Source organism: Erinaceus europaeus, chromosome 22, assembly GCF_950295315.1.
Source record: "Erinaceus europaeus chromosome 22, mEriEur2.1, whole genome shotgun sequence".
Taxonomy (NCBI): Eukaryota; Metazoa; Chordata; class Mammalia; order Eulipotyphla; family Erinaceidae; genus Erinaceus; species Erinaceus europaeus.
In genome coordinates this window covers 508,451-530,061 of record NC_080183.1, presented here as the reverse complement: position 1 = coordinate 530,061, position 21,611 = coordinate 508,451, and the positions used below count along the sequence as shown (strand labels likewise).

At 61.6% G+C, this 21,611-nt stretch overlaps 1 protein-coding gene across 2 annotated transcripts in view; it reads left to right on the top strand.

Annotated features, from left to right (window-relative positions):
- ITPK1 (inositol-tetrakisphosphate 1-kinase) overlaps positions 1 to 19,013 on the top strand; it is a 67,659-nt gene extending 48,646 nt beyond the window's left edge. The window contains exons 4-11 of one of the 2 annotated variants that reach the window (XM_060180940.1): positions 6,207 to 6,324; positions 9,626 to 9,724; positions 9,856 to 9,896; positions 10,292 to 10,457; positions 15,514 to 15,612; positions 16,263 to 16,330; positions 18,131 to 18,293; positions 18,682 to 19,013. In XM_060180940.1, coding sequence (XP_060036923.1) covers positions 6,207 to 6,324; positions 9,626 to 9,724; positions 9,856 to 9,896; positions 10,292 to 10,457; positions 15,514 to 15,612; positions 16,263 to 16,330; positions 18,131 to 18,293; positions 18,682 to 18,965 — 1,038 coding nt within the window. In that variant the 3' untranslated portion in view covers positions 18,966 to 19,013. The remainder of the gene's footprint in view (positions 1 to 6,206; positions 6,325 to 9,625; positions 9,725 to 9,855; positions 9,897 to 10,291; positions 10,458 to 15,513; positions 15,613 to 16,262; positions 16,331 to 18,130; positions 18,294 to 18,681) is intronic. The other variant, XM_060180941.1, reaches the window with a different exon arrangement.
- Positions 19,014 to 21,611: the final 2,598 nt, after the last annotated feature.

Genomic DNA, 21,611 nt, shown 5'->3' with positions numbered 1-21,611 from the left:
TATCTATTATTGGGTAGAGACAGACAGAAATTGAAAGTTCAGGGGGAGCTAGAGAAAGGGAGAGACAGAGAGACACCTGCAGCCCTGCTTCACTGCTCGCAAAGTTTCCCCTGCAGGGGGGAAGCCGGGTCTTGAACCTGGGTCCTTGTGCCCTGTAGTGTGTGTGCTCAACCAGGTGGCCACCACCTGCCAACACCACCCCCGGGGCTTTTAAAAAATGAAAAAAAGAAGAGGAAAAAGAAATCTATTCATTTTTTAAAAATTTTTTAATATTTATTTTCCCTTTTGTTGCCCTTGTTGTTTTTTGTTGCTGTTGTAGTTATTATTGTTGTTGATATCCTCATTGTTAGATAGGACAGAGAGAAATGGAGAGAGGAGGGGAAGGCAGAGAGGGGGAGAAAAAGACAGACACCTGCAGACCTGCTTCACCGCCTGTGAAGCGACTCCCCTGCAGGTGGGGAGCCGGGGGCTCGAACTGGGATCCTTATGCCGGTCCTTGCGCTTTGCGCCACCTGCGCTTAACCCGCTGCGCTACCGCCCTACTCCTAATTTATTTGGTTTTAAGGAGAGAGAGAGAGAGAGAGAGAGACCCCAGAACACTGTGCATCTGTTTGTGGTGGTGCAGGAGATCGAACCCGGAACCTCTGAGCCCCTGGACTGCAAGTCTGACGCACTGTCACCAGGCACGTAGATGAAGGGCCGTGGGGGACATGCTGTGTCCACAGCAGCAGGGTGTCCCCATGCCTGTCACCCGCTGGCTGGCTGTTAGGAGGTTGTCCCTGCACCCTGGGGTGCTCCACGGCACCCCCCAGTAGGTGCTAAGAGCGTCTCCCCACTGCTGACCAGCACAGTGACCAAAGTGGCCAGCAGGCTTTGCTGACTGAGGCCCGCTGGGTACAGCTGCCCCTCCCTGCGGGCACAGCACTGGGAAACCGGGGCCACCTCTGTCCACCTGTCCAGCCCGTCCCCAGCCTGGCCACCACTGGGCCTCCTTCCTGGCCCAGTTCCAGAGGGGGCCAGAGACGGCGAGAGAGACAGAGACAGCAGGAAGAGAAGCGAGACGCCCCCACCCTCACCCACGCCGGGCCCAGGTGCCTGCTCCCAGCCTGCACTCGTGTTCGTGGGCGTCTCTCCACAGCGCAGCCCCTGCAGAGAAGGACCACCTACCCCATCCCCAACACGTTTGGGGACCAGGACCCTGCGCCCCGCCAACTCCCCACAGCCCCTCGAGCCCTGGTGTGTGTGGCACTGCTGAACTTCCCTGCCCCGTTGTTCCTCCCTCTGCATGGAAGGTAATGTTTACTCTGCCACTGGGCCACCCGCGCCTCCTCTCCCCTGGGCCCCGAGCCACTGCTTTCTGAAAACGGGGTCTGTGTGGGGGTAACCCCCCAGGAGTGAAGCTGTGGGCTGCGCAAGGGTCCCAGACGGGCAGCCTCAGCGGGCGCCTCTGTTGCCGAGACCGGTTGCCCCTGTGGGGGGCTCTGGCTGTCTGCCCAGGCGAGAGCCGGACTGGGTGGCCTCCGGCCTGAGACACTTCTCAGCTCGCCCTGCCCCTGGGTGAAGGTCTTTCCTGACAGGCGTGCCTGCCGCCCTTGAGGAGGGGGAAGTGCTCTCAGCTGCAGAGAAGTCCAGGCGGCTGGGGGGAGGTGGCGTCTCGGCCTCCGTGTGAGCCAGCCAGGTGCCAGGGCAGACTCGGCTCGCCCGCCCGAGCACGCCTTGTTGACAGAGTGAGTAGCCCAGCAGCACGTGGCGCCTTCTGGCCTCTGCCCTGCAGGCTGCCCCGCGGGCCCGAAGAGCTGGAGTTTGATGCCCTGTGGGCAGCAAGCAGGAACCACACAGGAAGCGGCTTGCAGCCACAGGAAGCCGGGGAGGTTGTGCGCCTGAGGTCCCAGGTTCAGTCCCCGGCCCCACCATGTGTCAGAGGTTCAGCCCCTGGTCCCACCATGTGTCAGAGCTGAGCAGGGCTCTGGGCTCACTGACTCTCTCCTTCACAGACATAAATAAATCTCTCAAACCTGGAAAATGGCGTGTTCTGGGGAGATAGTTTGGTGGCTGGAACATAGGGCCTGCAGTGTCAGGACCCAGGTTCAATCCCTGGCTCTAACTCCACACCAGAGCTGGCCTCTCTCGTCTCTTACTCATAGAAATAAAACCTTTTTAAAGATGTGCTTTTATATTTTACTTATTTGATATATATAGAGAGAAATGGATAGGGAGGGGGGTGTCCATATAGAGAGAGGCGTCTACAGCCCTGCTCCATCACCTCCTTTTATATTTTACTTATGTGCTATATAGAGAGATGGATAGGGATGGGGGGGTGTCCATATAGAGAGAGGCGTCTGCAGCCCTGCTCCATCACCTCCTTTTACATTTTACTTATTTGATATATAGAGAGATGGATAGGGATGGGGGGGGTGTCCATATAGAGAGAGGCGTCTGCAGCCCTGCTCCATCACCTCCTTTTATATTTTACTTATTTGATATATAGAGAGATGGATGGGGGGGGTGTCCATATAGAGAGAGGCGTCTGCAGCCCTGCCTCATCACCTCCTTTTATATTTTACTTATGTGATATATAGAGAGATGGATGGGGGGGTGTCCATATAGAGAGAGGCGTCTGCAGCCCTGCTCCATCACCTCCTTTTATATTTTACTTATGTGATATATAGAGAGATGGATGGGGGGGGGGTGTCCATATAGAGAGAGGCGTCTGCAGCCCTGCCTCATCACCTCCTTTTATATTTTACTTATGTGATATATAGAGAGATGGATGGGGGGGTGTCATATAGAGAGAGGTATTTTACTTATGTGATATATAGAGAGATGGATGGGGGGGTGTCATATAGAGAGAGGCGTCTGCAGCCCTGCCTCATCACCTCCTTTTATATTTTACTTATGTGATATATAGAGAGATGGATAGGGATGGGGGGGGGTGTCCATATAGAGAGAGGCGTCTGCAGCCCTGCTCCATCACCTCCTTTTATATTTTACTTATTTGATATATAGAGAGATGGATAGGGATGGGGGGGGGTGTCCATATAGAGAGAGGCGTCTGCAGCCCTGCTCCATCACCTCCTTTTATATTTTACTTATTTGATATATAGAGAGATGGATAGGGATGGGGGGGTGTCCATATAGAGAGAGGCGTCTGCAGCCCTGCCTCATCACCTCCTTTTATATTTTACTTATGTGATATATAGAGAGATGGATGGGGGGGTGTCCATATAGAGAGAGGCGTCTGCAGCCCTGCTCCATCACCTCCTTTTATATTTTACTTATTTGATATATAGAGAGATGGATAGGGATGGGGGGGGGTGTCCATATAGAGAGAGGCGTCTGCAGCCCTGCCTCATCACCTCCTTTTATATTTTACTTATGTGATATATAGAGAGATGGATGGGGGGGTGTCCATATAGAGAGAGGCGTCTGCAGCCCTGCTCCATCACCTCCTTTTATATTTTACTTATTTGATACATAGAGAGATGGATAGGGATGGGGGGGGTGTCCATATAGAGAGAGGCGTCTGCAGCCCTGCTCCATCACCTCCTTTTATATTTTACTTATGTGATATATAGAGAGATGGATGGGGGGGTGTCATATAGAGAGAGGCGTCTGCAGCCCTGCGTCATCACCTCCTTTTATATTTTACTTATGTGATATATAGAGAGATGGATAGGGATGGGGGGGGTGTCCATATAGAGAGAGGCGTCTGCAGCCCTGCTCCATCACCTCCTTTTATATTTTACTTATGTGATATATAGAGAGATGGATGGGGGGGTGTCCATATAGAGAGAGGCGTCTGCAGCCCTGCCTCATCACCTCCTTTTATATTTTACTTATGTGATATATAGAGAGATGGATAGGGATGGGGGGGTGTCCATATAGAGAGAGGCGTCTGCAGCCCTGCCTCATCACCTCCTTTTATATTTTACTTATGTGATATATAGAGAGATGGATGGGGGGGTGTCCATATAGAGAGAGGTGTCTGCAGCCCTGCCTCATCACCTCCTTTTATATTTTACTTATTTGATATATAGAGAGATGGATAGGGATGGGGGGGGTGTCCATATAGAGAGAGGCGTCTGCAGCCCTGCCTCATCACCTCCTTTTATATTTTACTTATGTGATATATAGAGAGATGGATGGGGGGGTGTCCATATAGAGAGAGGCGTCTGCAGCCCTGCTCCATCACCTCCTTTTATATTTTACTTATTTGATATATAGAGAGATGGATAGGGATGGGGGGGGGTGTCCATATAGAGAGAGGCGTCTGCAGCCCTGCTCCATCACCTCCTTTTATATTTTACTTATTTGATATATAGAGAGATGGATAGGGATGGGGGGGGGTGTCCATATAGAGAGAGGCGTCTGCAGCCCTGCTCCATCACCTCCTTTTATATTTTACTTATTTGATATATAGAGAGATGGATAGGGATGGGGGGGTGTCCATATAGAGAGAGGCGTCTGCAGCCCTGCTCCATCACCTCCTTTTATATTTTACTTATTTGATATATAGAGAGATGGATAGGGAAGGGGAGGAGTGTCCATATAGAGAGAGGCATCTGCAGCCCTGCTCCATCACCTGTGAGGCTTTCTCCCAAAGGCGGGAACCGGGGGCTTGAACCCAGGTCCTTTCACGTTATAACATGTGCACTCTACTGGGTACTCCATCACCTGCCCCCCTCAAAAAAAATTTTTTTTAATTGGTGAAAATCTGCACCTCAAAACAAATGAGGGAAGAGCCCCTGAACACCCGTCAGGTGTCTTCCCGGCTTCCTCTGGGGCAGGTGGTGAGTGTGCCCCCATGTGTGTCTTCAGGGCCTCTGTGGGGCCCTCTCCCTGTGTCTGTCCCCCGCTTCCTCTTACAGACACTGCTGGGGCCAGAGAAATAGCTGGTGGGTCCGCGTTCAGGCCCACCCACCACAGTGAAGAGGCTTTGGTGCTGGGATCACTCTCTCCCTCTCTGCCTCTCCCTCTCCCCTCCCTCTCTCCTTCCCCTCTCTGCTCCCTCTCTCCTCTCCCCCTCCCCTCCCTCTCCCCTCATCGTCTCCCCCTCTCCCTCTCCTTTCTGTCTCCTCTCCCTCTCCCCCTCTCACCCTTATCTCCCTCTCCTCTTCCCTCTCCCCCTCCCCTCCCTCTCTCCTTATCCTTCTCCCCCCTCCCTCTCCTCTCCATCTCCCCCTCTCCCCCCTCCCTCTCCTCTCCCTCTCTTCTCCCTCTCCCCCTCCCTCACTCCCTCTAGAAGAAACTTAAAGACTGACCGACCGGCACACTGGCTCCACCCTGGTGTGGCCCCCCAGGGCCTGTCACCCACTGTCCTCAAGGTCCTAGAGGTGCTGGGGGCCAGGCCTTGAGCAGACCAGCGGGGCTGGGGCACGATGCCCAGCGGCCTCCCTCGCGCTCGGCTCCTCCAGCCACCCCGCCCGACCCCTCGCTGCTTCTGTTCCTGGACGCGGGAGCGGGGTCAGAGCTCTGGCCACGCTGACCTGGCTGCGGAAAGGCGCCTGGCGGCCGGGCGAGACCCCGTGTCATCTCCCTGGAAGCACTCTGCTCCCCGTGCTGTCCAGTTCTTGTCGAAATAACCGCCCCTTGCTCCCCGTGGACGCGAGCGCTGCCCGGCCCGGCCTCGGTCCCCGTTCCTCTCGCTCCCCCGTGGTGCTGGCCGGACGCCGGCCGGGTCAGCGAGCCCTGTCCACGCGAGCACCGGGGCCCGGAGGCTGCCGCGTGGAGGGCCCCCCATCCTGACGGGTCCCAGGCCCTGACCCCTCACTGGTCCGAGCGAGTCTCACCCAGGCGTCAGCCCCACCGACCGACCGGCCGACCGGAGTGGGCTTGCTCTGCTCTCTTCGTCTGCGTCCTCGCTTGGCCTCTTCGTGCCACTGAGCTCAGCCCTCCTGCTGCTGCCATGGTCCGTTTTGAAAGATTTGCTTTTCTCTGTGCGTGGGGCAGCTCGGCAGGCAGAGCGCAGGCCTCACGTGCTTGAGGCTCCTGGTTGCCCCCAGAGTGGTGCTCTGCCCCCACCTGTATCTCACGGGGTGATGGTCACTGAAACCCCGACGGGGAGGCCGTGCGGGACGGAGCGACGGACTCTCCTGCGCAAGGCCCTGGGCACGGCCGCACCCCCGTGCCAACTCTGCTTCTCCCTGCGAGTCGCCCTGACTGCCCGCCCGCCCGCCCGCCCGCCTCACGGCCGCCCTCCCTTACAGGAATACATTGACGCCCACCCCGAGACCGTCGTGCTGGACCCCCTCCCCGCCATCCGGACGCTGCTGGACCGCTCCAAGTCCTACGAGCTCATCCGCGAGATCGAGACCCACATGAAGGGTAGGCCCGCCTCTGCGTGGCGTGTCCGTGAACACAGACGGGTGCGTGCGTGCGTGCGTGCGTGCGTGCGTGTGCGTCTTCGAGCACAGGAGATGGCTGAATTCCATACGTGGAGTTGGTGGGGAGGGCGTGGGGGTCCCGGGAGCTGGGCGGTGGTGCCCCATGCCCGCCGCTGTGCAGCTAGAGGGGGAGACGAGCAGAAGCCCGGGGCCTGTGGCCGGCCTGGGGGGGGGGGCACCGAGGTCTCCCCGCAGGAACCTCCTCTCAGCCTCGGGGCCTCTGCAGCCAGCCACCGGCCTGGCCCCTCCCCGGCACAGGGCAGGGCAGCTTCTTGACAGCAGCGTAGTACTTCGACGCGCCGTGTGCAAGGAAAGACCATCCTGAGCTCAACTTTGTGAGCCGTCCAGACTGACAGACTGACAGACTGAAAACCGGTCCGGCGGGCCGCAGTGAGCGCGGGCCTTTGCAGACTCCTTTCTAAACAGCCCTTTTTCCTTCCGCCCTAGGCGTGCCACTTCTTCCCTCCCTCCCTCCCTCCCTCCCTCCCTCCCTCCCTCCTTCCGTAAACACCTGTTTTCTTTTGTTTGTTTGACCTAGGACCTGCTCTTTCTTATTTTATTTTTCGCTGCTCCCGTCACCGAAGGTCTGTGTGCCCTCCCCACCCCGCAGATACCGCTCTGCTCTACCCATCTGCCCAGCCTTAGAGGCTCTTCCTCACTCACGTGCTCAGCTCTCTGTAGTCCGCACAGGAGCGGGCCCGCCCGTCCGGTAGCTGTCTGTCACCTCGCGCTTGCTTCACTGTTTGTTTTTTCTATTGGATAGAGCCGGAGAGAAGCTGAGAGAGCAGGGGGAGGAAGGGAGGGAGAGAGACACCTGTAGCCCTGCTTCACCACTCGTGAAGCTTCCCCCCGCAGATGGGGACCAGTGTAATGTGTGCTCAACGGGCCACCGCCTGGCCCCTGGAGCTTTGCATATTTCTGTGAGGGAAACTAATCCAGAGCACTGGAATTTCTTGGTCAGCTTTTGTTATAAAATTCCCTGGTGTGGGCGGTCCTGGGGTGGCTCTCCAGGACGTCTGAGTCTCCCTCCTCCTCACTCCCCCTCAGCGTCCGCGCCCCTTCCCTGGAGGACCGGTCAGGATCCTGTCTGCACAGTGCGTCTCCGCCGTCCAGCCCGGTTGCTGGGGGGCTGTGTGGGCCGAGCTCTGCTTCTGCTTCTTAATGCAGACCCTCAGAGAGAGTGTTTCAGGCAGGCGTTGTTTTCAAAGGGGGGGGGGAGTGTTGGGAGGTGGAGCCGGCCGCCCGCCCGGGGCTAACCCCCACGCCAGCTGGGTCCTCACCCGCCAGAGCACCTGTTGACCAGACACACCACTTCCCTAATGGATCGTCCTGCTTGACCCTCCTCAGTCCACAGGCACGGGGGTGTTGCCTCTAAAGAAAAAGGCTTTATTGATTAACACGAGAGGGAAGGAGGGAGAGGAGAGAGGGATACAGAGGGAGAGAGGGAGGCACCAGAGCGCCACTCCGGCCTCAGGCCCACCCAGCATGGGCTCAGGGGCTCATGGCGGCAGCTCTGCCCGTGGCCGGCGCCGCTCGGAACCGCCTCTTGGTCAGGGTCTGCTTCCTGCGTGTTGACCGCCTGCCGGCACTGAGTTCCTGCCTGGCCGTGGCCGGCGCGGGCAGTGCCGTGGCACCTGGAACCGGGGCTCTTTTCGGAATGAGATTGGCAGCCCCGCCGTGGGCGCCCCTGGCCGGCCGAGTGCTCCTGGTGTCTCAGCTCACGGCGCTCTGGCTCTCTTGGGACCCGTCGCAGGGCAGGCGAACGCAGGTCCTCGCACTCGGGCGACTGCTTGACCGTGCTGAGCTGCCCCCGGCCCTCACCCCTGGCCCGTGCTGGCAGGACCCAGAAGCAGCCCGTCCATGAGTCTGTCAGGGCCGCCCCGGGCGGGGTCGAGCCCAGCCCCCGTGTCTGCCGCCCCACCCCCGGCCCCCGGCCCAGTAATCCCTTGAGGCTGAGTGCCTGCCGGCTCTCCCCACTTTCCGGGGCCCCTGGGTCACACACCTGTGCCGCGGGCCCGGGTGGCAGCACTTCGAGGATGAGACGGTGCTCAGTGCCGAGCCCACCGGCAACACTCCTGCACCTGTTTGGGGTCAGGACTTGGCGCTGGGCACAGGGAGGGGTCAGACTGATTTGGGGAAGCCCCTCCTGAGAGACGGCGCCGGCTTGTTGGGCTTGAGACCTGCTCCCAGTCCGTGGGTGCCGAGCGTCTTTGGCCCCTGGGTCCAGAAGTCAGGGTGTCCCGTCCCCTGAGGCCCCTTGGTCTGGGGGAGAGGCTGGATGAGGGGCTGGCCGTGGCACCCAGCAGCCCGCAGACACAAGCGGAGGGAACCCACAAAGCCTCGTTCTTGCCCCCGTGGGCACCGGGCCCCAGAGAGGCCTGACTCACGGAGAAGACGCAGCTCCCAGAACTCTCCAGAAGGTTCCCAGAACCCACCGGGTGGGTGCCCGGGGGAAGTGCCACCCATGGGACTGGGGAATCTGGGCAATGAGGCGGGAGGTGGGAAGGCTGAGTGGGGTGGGGGGCACTCTGCTCTGTTTGGGTGTGTCTGCCCTCCATGAGAGGATGGGGTTCCTGTGACCCCCAGGAGGTGTGGGTGTGCCCCCTTCTGCCTGTGTGGCTGGGGGCACTGTGCCAACTCCCAGAGGTACTGTGCGTGGCCCTGCAGGGTCTTTCTTGAGCCAGGAAAACGTTATACTTGATCGTGGAAATCTGAATCTCTAAACCCAAAATGGCCCTGGAGAGGCCGGACTCCAGGTGACACTGTGAGGGTGTGTGTGAGTGAGCGTGTGTCTGAGCATGTATGTGTGTGGGGGTCAGTGTGCGTGTGTGAGCCTGTGTGTGGGTGTGTGTGAGCCTGTGTGTCAGTGTGTCAGTGTGTGTGAGCCTGTGTGTCTGTGCATGTGTATGTGTGTCAGTGTGCATGTGTGAATGTGTGTGAGGGTGTGTCAGTGTGTGTGAGCCTGTGTGTGAGCGTGTTCAGGTGTCTGTTGGCAGGTGTGAGTGTTTCTGTGTGTGAGGGTGTGTCAGTGTGTGTGAGTGTTTCTGTGTGTGAGTGTGTGTCAGTGAGTGTGTGTGAGCATGTGTGTGTGAGCGTGTTCAGGTGTCTGTCGGCAGGTGTGAGTGTTCCTGTGTGTGAGTGTGAGTCCCTGTGACAGGGATCATGGGGTGCGGGGTCACAGCGGTGGCTGTGGAGGGAAGGGGGAGGTGGGTGCTGGGCGCTGACAGGGCCTGTCTCCACAGATGACAGGATCTGCTCACCGCCCTTCATGGAGCTGACGAGCCTGCGTGGGGAGGACACCCTGAGACTCCTGGAGAAGAACGGCCTGGCCTTCCCCTTCAGTGCGTGGGGGACAGGGGGCAGGGGCCTGGTGCTTGGCCCCAGGGGTGTTGAGAGGCGACACTCGGACAAGTGGGGTGGTTGGTGGCGGGCCGAGCTCCTGATGCCTCTTTCTCTTCCCCCACCCCCACAGTTTGCAAAACCAGAGTGGCTCATGGCACCAACTCACACGAGGTGAGTGGAGGGACCCACAGCCACAGCCCTCGCCTCTCCCCCGTGGGTCCCCTCCTCTGATCCCCTCCCCCGTGGGTCCCGTCCTCTGAGCCCCTCCCCCAGCTGGAAAGATCTGACTGCAAAAGTGGGGGGCAGGGCTCCACCTGCTGGTGGCATCAGTTCCTGCAGCCACCGTCACTTGGTTCTGGACTTGTGCTCTACTCGGGCGTGTGTGAGTGCGTGTGTGCATCTGTGTGCGTGCTAGTGCGTGTGTGAGTGTGCGGGTATGCGTGCTAGTGTGTGTGCGTGTGAGTGCGTACATGTGTGTGCATGTGTGTGTGTGGTGGTGCGTGTGAGTGTGTGTGCGGGTGTGTGAGTGTGCGTGTGGGCCTGACTCGGGCCTGGCCTGTCCCCAGATGGCCATCGTGTTCAACCAGGAGGGCCTGAGCGCCATCCGGCCGCCCTGCGTGGTCCAGAGCTTCATCAACCACAACGCTGTGCTCTACAAGGTGTTTGTGGTGGGCGAGGCCTACACCGTGGTGCAGAGGCCTTCCCTCAAGAACTTCTCGGCCGGCGCCTCAGGTAACTGGCGGGGCCGCTCCCGGCCCTTCCGTCGGGGGAAGCGGGAAGCGGTGGCCGGGGCCGTGGGTTTCCTCCGTGGGGCCACGGTCGGGTCCGGGACGCGCCTGTGTCAGCGGCAGGTGAGCTAGGACCCCCTCCCGCAGGCGCCGCTTTCGATTTTTTCGTCAAAGGAGGGGTGAGGGGACAGTGAGGAAGGGGAGACACCCCTTCACCGTCCCACCGTCCACGAAGACCCCCACCCAGTGCTGTCCAGGCTGCTCCCTGGGACGCGGGCTCCAGCCCAGGGCCTTCAATGTGGCGGGCTGTGCACTCTAGTGGGCTGAGCCTTCCCCCACGTCTCAGATACTTCCGGGGCCTATGGGGTATTGAGATGAGGAGGGGCATGCAGAGTGAGCCCACCCCTGACCCCAGCCTCGGCCTGGGCCCGGACCTCTGCGAGGGGCCTGCCGATCTGGGCCGGGGGACGTCACCGCCGTCACCCCTCACGGAGGGGAGCCTTGTCAGGGTGCGTGTCGGATCCGAGAGCGGCGCCCTAGGCGTTTGGTCAGCAGACGGGGGTCCCCCAGGAGGCTGGGGGGCGTCCATAGGGCTCACCTGACGGATCCCCACACGGGCACTGAGCAGTGCTGAAGGCTGGCAGCCTTTGGAGAAGCACTTGGCGGGCGCGCGTCTGGGCATGGTGGCCGGCCAGGGCTGTGCCTGGGTCTCTCTGGCGAGGCTCTCCATCCCCAACCCCCTCGAGACCCCCCCCCCCCCCCGCCTCCCCCGCCCCGACACACTTTCTCGGCACCACAGCGACATGGAGCAGCTGCCGGGAGCCTGCCGCCTCCAGCCTCCCTCCGTCCGTGTGCCTCACCCTCCCCGGCGGGGCTCGGCTCAAGGACTCTAGGCTCCGGTTTTCAGGGTTCAGGACACCCCCACCCAGGTGTGGGAGCAGAGTGTGGAGGGTCGCTTGTTGCACGGGCCGGTCTGCGGACAGGAGACACGCTTACTGGTTGGGGACTGAAGGGGGCTGGCATTTGACTTTTTTAAACGTGAAGATATTTTGAATATCGATTCATTTATTTCATATGAAGTTCAGTTTCCCAAGAGAGCAAGTTCTCTGGCACGTGTGGTATCGGGATTCGAACCAGGAGCCTCAGGCCTGCAAGGCCCGTCTCTTCCGGTGGAGCCGCACTGCCAGCTCCAATGTGTTTTCGTCTCCTTTTATCCTCTTGCCCAGCACTGCGCTGGGGCCCCAGCCTGCGCGCCTGCCGCCGCCCTGCGTTTTCTTGGCTTTGGTTTGCTGCAGACAGAGAGGGAGAGACAGACACGGAGGAGAGAGAGGCACCTGCGGGCGGGCCACTGCTTCACCTTCGGCGCCAGGCCGTGCTCCCTCCGGGGACCCTTCTCCGGGCCACCTGGTATAGACGTCCTGTTGTCGTTTCTGATTTTTAAGAATGTGTGCCTTAAAACAAAGGCAGCATTAAATCCAAGAGTGGCCCGTAGTTGCCGCCACTCTCAAGACTCACTTATCTTCATAAGACAGAAGGAGATAAACTGAGGCCCCCAGCACATCGCACAGCCTGACTTACAGTGGTTCCAGGAACGGAACCCGGGCCCTCAGGCATGGAAGTCTGGGGCGCTACCACCCTCCTGTGTCCCTGGCCCCTCCGTCTGTGTTCACAAGTTGATATTTTCAGATTTGACAAAGATTCTCACATCTTTTAAATTTTTTTTTAATATTTTCCCTTTTGTCGCCCTTTTTTTTTTTTTTTATTATTGTTGTAGTTACTATTGTTATTGGTGTCGTTGTTAAGTAGGACAGAGAGAAATGGAGAGAGGGGGGGAGAGAAAGACAGAAGGGGAGAGAAAGACAGACACCTGTAGACCTGCTGCACCGTCTGTGAAGCGACACCCCTGCAGGTGGGGAGCCGGGGGCTCCAACCGGGATCCTCACACCCATCCCTGCACTTTGCGCCACCTGTACTTAACCCGCTGCGCCACCTCCGGACCCCCAGTTCTCTCATGTCTTGTAAACACACTGGCAGCACCGCTTCAGGGACTCTGTGGGGGCTGAGCCCGGTGGATGAATCACCGTGAAAACGTTCTTTCCAACAAGCTTCTACAAACAGCAGGTGGGAAAAAGTGTTCTTGAAAAAGAACAGCGATCCTCCCGCATTTCCCAGTGGTCCGACCTTCCGTCCATCTCCCTCTGCAGCCGGGCGGGCCGGTAGTGTGCGCTCTACACTGAAGTCGCCCGAGCCCATGAAGCTCGGGGTGAGGGGACACCTGTCAGCCGTGGCGGTCCCTGACACAGTGCTGCCCGGAGCGGACGGCAGAGAGAACGTCCTTGCCTTTTGGGTCTCCAGGCGCCTGAGGAAAGCCGTGTGGGAGCCCAGGACCCGCGCCCCAGGAACCGGCCTCACGCCCCCCTTCCTGTCTGGCTCCCTCTCAGGGAGACCTGCTTTCTGCCCCCCGTGGAGGAAGGTGCCCCGTGACCCTGGGGGCGAAGCTTGGGGCCTCTCCCCGTCCCAGTTCGGAAACCCCGGAGGGCTTGCCCATCGAAAGCAGGTGGGGCCGAGGGAACGAGCTTAAGGAGACGCTCTCGGCATCCAGGCATGTGGGCCACTCAGCGGCCCGTCCCCAGAGCCTCTCCCGTCTGCTGAGGCCACTGTGCCAGGGAGGGTCTTTTTATGACTTTTTTTTGCCTCCAGGGTTATTGCTGGTAGTCGGTACCAGCACTACGAATTCACTGCTCCTGTGGCTGTTTTTTCAATATTTTTGATAGGACAGAGAGAAAGGAGAGAGGAGGGGAAGACAGAGGGGGAGAGAAAGACAGACACCTGCACACCTGCTTCACCGCCTGTGAAGCGACTCCCCTGCAGGTAGGGAGCTGGGGGCTCGAACAGGGATCCTTACGCCGGTCCTTGCGCTTCACACAGTGTGTGCTTAACCCACTGCGCTACTGCCCGGGCCCCTGCATTTACACCTTTCCCGAGAGCTGTGACCAGGGGGAGCCAGACCCTTTGAGGAAGGGGCATCGGTCCCCTGGTCTCTTTCTGGCCCCACCTGCCTCTCTGGGTCCCCTCGCCCAACGTGGGAGCCCTGGGGGCCTCCTGCCCCTGCTTCCCATCCATGCAGGACAGTGGGACCCACGACGGAGCATCTTCTGGGCCTGGCCCTGCACCTGCCTCGCTACCCAGGTCTGCTGGGGCCCTGGGGCCACTTACTTATTTATATAAGTTTTCTTTTTTATTACTTTTATTTATTTACTATTGGGTAGAGACAGAGAAATTGAGAGGAAGGGAGAGAGAGAGAGACACCTGCAGCCCTGCTTCACCACTCCTGAAGCTTTCCCCCTGAAAGTGGGGAGCGGGAGCTTGAACCCGGGTCCTTGTGCACTGCAATGTGTGCGCTTAGCCAGGTGTGCCACCCCCTGGCCCCTATTTATTGTTCTAAAGTACGTTGACTATTAAAATACAAGATTCTCCTGTAACTGGAAAATCCTTAACTTTTTTTTTAAATTTATTTATTTCACATCAAGCAGCCAAGCACCTGGGGCCTGCAAGGCCTGTGCTCTTCTAGCTCAGCTGCTATGCTGGTCGCTGTCCCTAGAGGTTGCAGTTGTCACCACTGTGCTTTCTGAGAGAGACCGAGCGTCCTCACAGCATACACGGAGCCTCACAACCTACCCACTGAGTCCTGCAACCTACCCACTGAGCCACGTCCCCGGCCCTCGCCCTTGTGGTTCTCACACACCGATGTCTCTACAACCAAGTGTGTCCTGCTGTCCTGGCATCTGGCTGTGGTCTCAGCTGGAACCCAGGCTGCCCCCTCCACCAGCACCAGCTCAAAGGGACCAGGGGCCTCCTGGCTCCCACGCAGACACACACCTTGCTGCCCTGTGTGGGTGCCTCTGCTCTCACCCTTGGGCATCGTAAGAGGGTGGGCACTGACTCAGAAAGTTGGGCCCACAGACTCTGCAAAGGCCAGTCAGCACACACCTGCCTCCAGCCCTGTCACGGTCCCCGACATGCAAAGGAGCATGGCCACCTGCCGATAAAGCTTTATCTAGAAATGCAGGTGGCGGCCGGCCTCGGCTCGCTGTCTCTCTATGCAGGTGCTGGGGGGCCCAGGGCCAGGCACCCCACCTGTGAGCAGCGGCAGTCTGGGAAAGTCACGGGGAGGGGACGGGCTTTCAGCAGGCTGACGAGTGAGGTTGGCGCCCCTACCTGGGGGGGGTGATTCTCCCTGTGTGGGGTCTGATGTGGACGGACACACAGACATGCCCCCACTTCCCAGGAAAACCTGAGGGCTGAGCCAGTGCACACGTGGGGCCACGTAGTACTAAGCTCAAGGACCCAGGTTCGAGTCCCTGCTCCCTACGTGCAGGGGGAGGCTTCACAAGCAGTGAACAGATCTGCAGGTGTCTCTCTGTCCTCTCTCAATTTCTTTCTCTCTTTTTAAGAATTTATGTATTTATTCATGAGAAAGACAGGAGAGAGAGAAAGAGCCAGACGTCACTCTGGCACATGTGCTGCAGGGGGCCTCATGCTTGAGAGTCCAGTGCTTTATCCACTGTGCCACCTCCTGGACCACCCTCTCACCCTTTCTTTCCATCCTGTCCAATAAAATGGAAAAAATGGCCACCAGGAGCAGTGGATTCGTGGTGTTGGCACCGAGTCCCTGGAGGCAAAAAGAAAACGTGGGGCCGCTGCTCCTGGCGTATCTGGAGTGACACCTGCCCACCCGCTTCTTTCTGTCTGTCTGTCGGGGCAGAAACTCCCAGCTTCCTTCCACGCCCTTCCTCACGGCGGGGACCGTCTCCAGGCCGGGGGAGGCCGTCAGCCAGCGGTCACCCTGGCCGCCTCCCCCCCCCCCCCCGCCGGGCCCGCTGGCTCCCCCAGCCTCCCACAGGGCCGTGGCCGTGCCCAGGCAGCACTGCCTCCCGGGGCCTCGCCCTTGGGTGCCGGCAGGCCGGTCGGCGGCCAAGCCTGAGCGGAGGGCTGGAGGGTGAGGACGAGGACGAGGGGCCGCCTGACAAGCCGCGCGCGCGGGCGTTTATTTTCCCCAGGCTGCCCCTCAGGACCGGCTCTCGCGCCCCCCGTCGGGACTGGCTCTGGCCGGAGCGGTGGGAGGACTGTCGGGCACCCCGGGGCGGGAAGGATGCCAGGTACCTCTCCGCCCGCCCGCCTGCTTGGCCCCGCCGAATCACCTCCCGCTACGTGATCACGGGGCTCCTCGGACCCAGAGCCGGGCGGGGGAGCAGGTGCCGCTCCGCGGGAGCCCCGGGCCTCTGGGAGGCTGGCGGAGGGTGCTTGGGTGGTGAGCGGCGCCTCCCCGGAGCCCGAGGGGTTGCGCTTTGTGATTCTCGCCCCCGGCCACGCGGTGCAGGTGCTTCCTCCTGACCGGCCGGCTGGCCCGCAGCGCTGACCACTCGGGGCGCCAGCCTAGGGGGGACTGGCAGGCGGTGGGGCGTTCCAGGGGCCGCGCCCCTCTGTCCTGGCCCCGCCGCTCGCTGTCCCAGGACTCACCGGCCCCTGCAGGAGCCGCGGTCGGGGAGCGGGAGGCGGGCCGGCCGGTTCCCTCTGCGCCTTCCTTCCCCGACCCGGAACGCGCCCGCCCGTTCGAGGACCCTCCTCACCGCCCTGCCGGACGGACACAGCGGCCTGTGGCGGCCTGGCGCCGCCCGGTGCCCCCCCGCCCTGCCTGCCCCTCACCCCGCCTTCCCGTCTGACACAGCGGCCTGTGGCGGCCTGGCGCCGCCCAGTGCCCCCCGCCCTGCCTGCCCCTCACCCCGCCTTCCCGTCTCTGTCCTTTCAGACCGAGAGTCCATCTTCTTCAACAGCCATAACGTGTCCAAGCCAGAGTCCTCGTCCGTCCTGACGGCGGTATGTCTGTCCTGCCCCGGGGGCTGGGCCGGGGGTTGCTGAGGGTCCCCCCAGGACTCTCCTCCTGTCCTGGGGGCTGGGCCGGGGGGCTGCTGAGGGTCCCCCCAGGACTCTCCTCCTGCCCTGGGGGCTGGGCCGGGGGGCTGCTGAGGGTCCCCCCAGGACTCTGAAGACCTGAATTAGAAAGGGGGCAGAGGGCTGGGGATGTAACTGAACCTGCTAGACCACAGGACCCTCCTGCCCGAGGCCCTGAGGCCCCGGGTTCAGTCCCCGGCACCACCATGAGCCAGAGCCAGAGCTGAGCAGGGCTGACGTCTGCCTCCCCCCCACCCCCGTGTCCTCTCCCTGTCTACACCACACACTCGCTCTTTCTCATAAAATAAATAACAGATCTCAGGGGCTAGATACCCTGATGGTTATGCAAAGAGGCTCATGCCTGAGGTTCCAAAGTCGCAGGTTCAATCCCCCGCACCACCGTAAGCCAGAACTGAGCAGGGCTCTGGTAAATAAATTAATTAAAAACAAATTTTTGGGGGGCCGGGTGGTAGTGCAGTGGGTTAAGTGCACGTGGCACAAAGCGCAAGGACCAGCGTAAGGATCCCCCAGTTCGAGCCCCTGGCTCCCCACTTGAAGGGGAGTCGCTTCACAAGCAGTGAAGCAGGTTTGCAGGTGTCTGTCTTTCTTTCCCCCTCTCTGTCTTCCCCTCCTCTCTCCATTTCTCTCTGTCCTATCCAACAACAGTGACAGCAATGACAACAGGCACAACAACAAGGGCAACAATGGAAAAAATAGGCTCCAGGAGCAGTGGATTCGTAGTGCAGGCACCGAGCCCCAGTGATAACCCAGGAGGCAAATAAATAAATAAATAAATAAAAACAAAATTTGGGGGCTGGGTGGTGGCACACCTGGTTGAGTGCATGTTACAATGTGCAAGGACCTGGGTTCAAGCCCTCTGCCCCCACCTGCAGGGGAGAAGCTTTGTGAGTGGTGAAGCAGGGCTGCAGGTCTCTCTCCCGCTCTGCCTCCCCCTTCTTTTTCATCTCAGGCTGTCTCTACCCAGTAAATAATTAAAAACAATAATGTAAAAATAAGTAACAGATCTCTAGGAGAACAAACGTGGAGGCCGTGCCGTCTGCATATTTGGGCCACAGACTGCTTCCACGTGCACGTGATCAGCGCGGCTATGACCCTGAGTCAGAGGCCACCTGTGAGGGGCAGGCCAGGGTGCACGGTGGGGCGCTGAGGCCTCCCCCCAGAGAGACGCGGGCTGCGGGACCCAGGGCTCCTTTCACACCTCACAGGCTGCGGGACCCCGGGCTCCTTTCACACCTCACAGGCTGCGGGACCCTGGGCTCCTTTCACACCTCACAGGCTGCGGGACCCCGGGCTCCTTTCACACCTCACAGACTGCGGGACCCCGGGGTCCTCAGCCGACCCCAGAACGGGCTTTAGTAAACAGGTCATGTAACCGTCACTGGCCACCACATCTGCCCTGCCAGCCAAGACTCTGCCCCCAGCCCCTCTGTATGGCGTGTGCGTGCGTGGTGTGTGTGGTGTGCACCATGTAACTTCCTTTTCACCACAGCACTATTCAGCCCTGGCTGGCGGTGGCTCCAGGGATTGAACTCAGGCCCTCTGGTGCCTCAGGCGTCAGCAGGGGCGGGACACGCTGGTTCTGTCACAGCAGAGTGGGTGCCCCGTCCCGTGCCGGCGTCTGTCACCCGCTCACGGGGCAGGGAGAAGGGGCCAAGGGGCACGTCCCCGAGGAGAGATGCTGACGCCCGGCGTGTCCTGTGGCAGCTGGACAAGATCGAGGGCGTGTTTGAGCGGCCGAGCGACGAGGTCATCCGGGAGCTCTCGAGGGCCCTGCGGCGGGCGCTGGGGGTGTCACTGTTTGGCATCGACATCATCATCAACAACCAGACGGGCCAGCATGCCGTCATCGACGTCAACGCCTTCCCAGGTGAGGGGACAGGCCGCCGCCTCAGGTAAGGGGACAGCCTTGTGTTGGTCCTGTCCCCATGAGAGCTGGTGTCCAGGGACCAGCTGCTCCTGGTGTCCCCCGGCCTGGGTTTCAGCCCTCAGGCCTCAGGTGAGGAGGCCCCTCAGCAGCCGAGCCGCCCGTGGCTGCGTGCAGGGCGCCACTCCAGCCTCGGGGTGGCCACACCCCACCCACCGGAGCCCACGGCCGAGCTGAGGGCCTAAGAAGGCTGAGGCCTGGTGCCGGGGCTCCGTCGAGGGGGCCGAGCGGCCCGGCCCCGCCCCACACGCTGCACGCACGCCCCGGGGAGGGTCTTTCGGCGGGACCCCCGTGCCCCGCTGCCGACCCGAGTGTGTCTGTCCATCCGCAGGCTACGAGGGCGTGAGCGAGTTCTTCACCGACCTGCTGAACCACATCGCCGCGGCGCTGCAGGGCCGGAGCAGGGACGCGGCCGCCGCGGGGGACTCGGCCGACAGGCCCGCGGCTGAGCGGACGTGCGGCCCCCGAGGCCCGGACTCGCCCTGGATGGCCGAGGCGGACGCGGGCGGCGGGACGAAGCTGCCGCACCAGAGACTGGGCTGCACCGGCGGTGCGCCGCCCGGCTTCCAGCAGCACTGCGTGGGCTCGCTGGCCGCCAAGGCCTCCTCCCAGTAGCCGGCCGCCGGGCCCCTCGCCCCCGGTGCCCTGCCCCGTGCCCTGCCGGTCGCTGCCAGCGGCCCCCCACCCCCCTCCCCTCCCCCCCCCACTTGAACCGCAGCCTGATTGCCCTGCGGAAGCGGTGCGGCCGGCCCGCCACTCAGCTCACACGGACGCGTGTTCAGAGGCCCGAGTGCCGGTGAGTGTGAGCACACGGCCCACCTGGCTGCTGGCGGGGCGCCCGGCTCGGCCCGCGGTCAACACCCGGCCCGCAGGGGTGCGGCCGCCCCGGGGGACCCACTGCCGAGGACCGAGCCCGCCCGGGAGGACTCTGGCAGCGGAGACTCTGGGCCCGGCATCCTCGGCCCCGACGGGCGGCCCGGACCGACTCTGCCCTGCGGGGTGACGCCCCGGCCGCAGCCTCTGCCCGGCGGGCCACCCAACCCCGCCACCACCTTCACCCCGGACAGGGACGGCCGGCCCCAGGCTCGCAGCCGGCGTGGGGGGACTGGCCAGCCCCCAGGGCCCACCCGTCAGACCCCACGTCCAGGCGAGCGGGGTCCCGGGAGCGTGTGGACGCCGGTGACGTGCCCAGGAAGGGGCTGGGCGGGCACCCAGGGGTCTGGCTCTGGGTCCCGCCTGGGGAGCTGGCCCAGGACCCCGTGCCGTCCTGAAACGCTTGTCTCGAGAATAAACTACTGAAATCAAACGTCCCGCCGTCGGCCTTCTGGGGCCCTCCGGCCGGGCAGGGTGGGGCGGGGGTCCCCCGCAGCTCGTGTCACCCTGGGGCGGCCGCAGGCCCAGGTGGTGAGGACATGAGGACGCTCCCGCCCGTGTGCTGCTGCCGCTTCTCCTGGCTAATGGACCGGCCGGGCGCGACCCCACGCTCACCTGCGTGAGGGGGTCCCCCCTGGGCTTGTCATCCAGGACAGACTCTGGACAGGTGCCCTTGAACCCTCGGCCCAACACGGCCCCCTGGACACACTCCGTTGTCTGAGCAGGGGCGGCAGCAGCTGGCACAGCCGGGAGCTCGCAGGGCTGGGCGGGGCACCAGCCTTTTTCCTGCCTCCCGCGTTCTCGCTGGGGCTCAGTGGCGGCATCTGCTGCTCCTGGCGGCCATGTTTCCGTTTTATTCGACAGGACAGAGAGCTGTTGGGGGAGGGGAAGAGACACCCGCAGCCCTGCTTCGCCCTGCAGGTGGGGGGTCAGGGGGCTGGAACCGGGTCCTTGTGCTTAACCCCCAGCAGGGGCACCTTTATTCTGGTGAGGAGGGAGTCCTTCCCGCTGGGGTCCCCTTGGCCGGTCCCTGCAGCCGGGCTCCACCGGGCCCAGCTCCGGGGCCAAGGCCCCGTCTCAGCTGTGGCAGCACCGCTCACAAGGCCCAGGGCGCCCAACTCCTCCCGTGTCTCCGGGGGCTTCTCCCGGCCCCTCATACGGGGAGGGGAGAACGGAAGCGGCCTCATGCCAGGAGTCCAGCTCCCCGCCTGACCAAGTACCCCCCATGACCACCACGCACACGGCGTCTGGGGCAAGCGGGGCCTCAGCTCCCTTCGCGTCTTATCACTTGGACGGAGCCAAGTCGGCTGTTGGCGGTGCCGGGACGCCACCTGGAACCCCTCGAGTGCGGTCCTCTCCCCAGCCCTGCGTCCACCTGGAGTGATTCTAGATGTGTTGAATCTGTGGGCCAGTGGGCAGCAGAGCTTCAGGCTTGCAGGCCAGGCCCCACGCCCGTCTCCACCCCTCACTCCCTCTCCAAGTAGACATTTAGATTCCTCTGTTTGTTCATTAGAGAGGGAACCAGAGCAGCTCTCGGGCCTGTGTGGCCCTGCTCACCTCAACCCTGCAGCCCTCCCAGACTGCGCCTCTGACTGGACCCCAGGCCCCACCAGACCCCCTGGGGCTTTGCCCACAAGAGGCTGTGTGTGTGTGTGTGTGTGTGTGTGTGTGTGTGTGTGTGTGTGTGAGTCCCGCTGGGTCTCCGTGTCTGCACGCAAACCCACCACTCCCGGGGGCCCTGCTTTTTCTTCTGGCGGGACAGATTGAGGGGACGGGAGACAGACACCTGCAGCCCTGCTTCACCGCCTTGGAGCTTTTCCCCAGCAGGTGGGGACCAGGGGCTCGAACCCGGTTCCTGCACACGGTAATGTGCACTCAGCCAGGTGCTCACTGTGAAAGCCTTGCCCACAGCCTGGCTGCCCCCTTTCCAGGCTTGACCCGTCCGGAGCCTTCCCTCCTCCCCTTCACTTCTCTCCTCCCCTCTCTCTCTGCTGCCCTCCTTCCCTTCCCCTCCGCTTCCCTCCTGACTTCAGGACTGTGCTGACTTCCAGGGTTCATGACACAGGGTACTTGTCTTGGTCCTGCCTGTGAACCGTGTTTCCCAGAACCCCCCGCCCCCTCGCGCACTAGCGTGTGAAGGCGTCTTGAGCACGGGGGGGGGGGGGGGGGCTGTACCCACCCATCCTCTGCCTGCTGCCCGCTTGCTGTGGGTGGGCACAGGACCCCTGGGTGCCTTGAGGGGGTCGTTTCCAGGACAGGGCCTGTCGAGTTGGCAGTGGGCGGCCAGCTGCCTTGCGTCTCTGCCTGGGGGCGCGGGCAGACCTGTCCCTGAAGTGGGAAGGGTGACTGTGCCCCTCCAGGGGCCTGAAACCGCCCTGCCACTCAGTC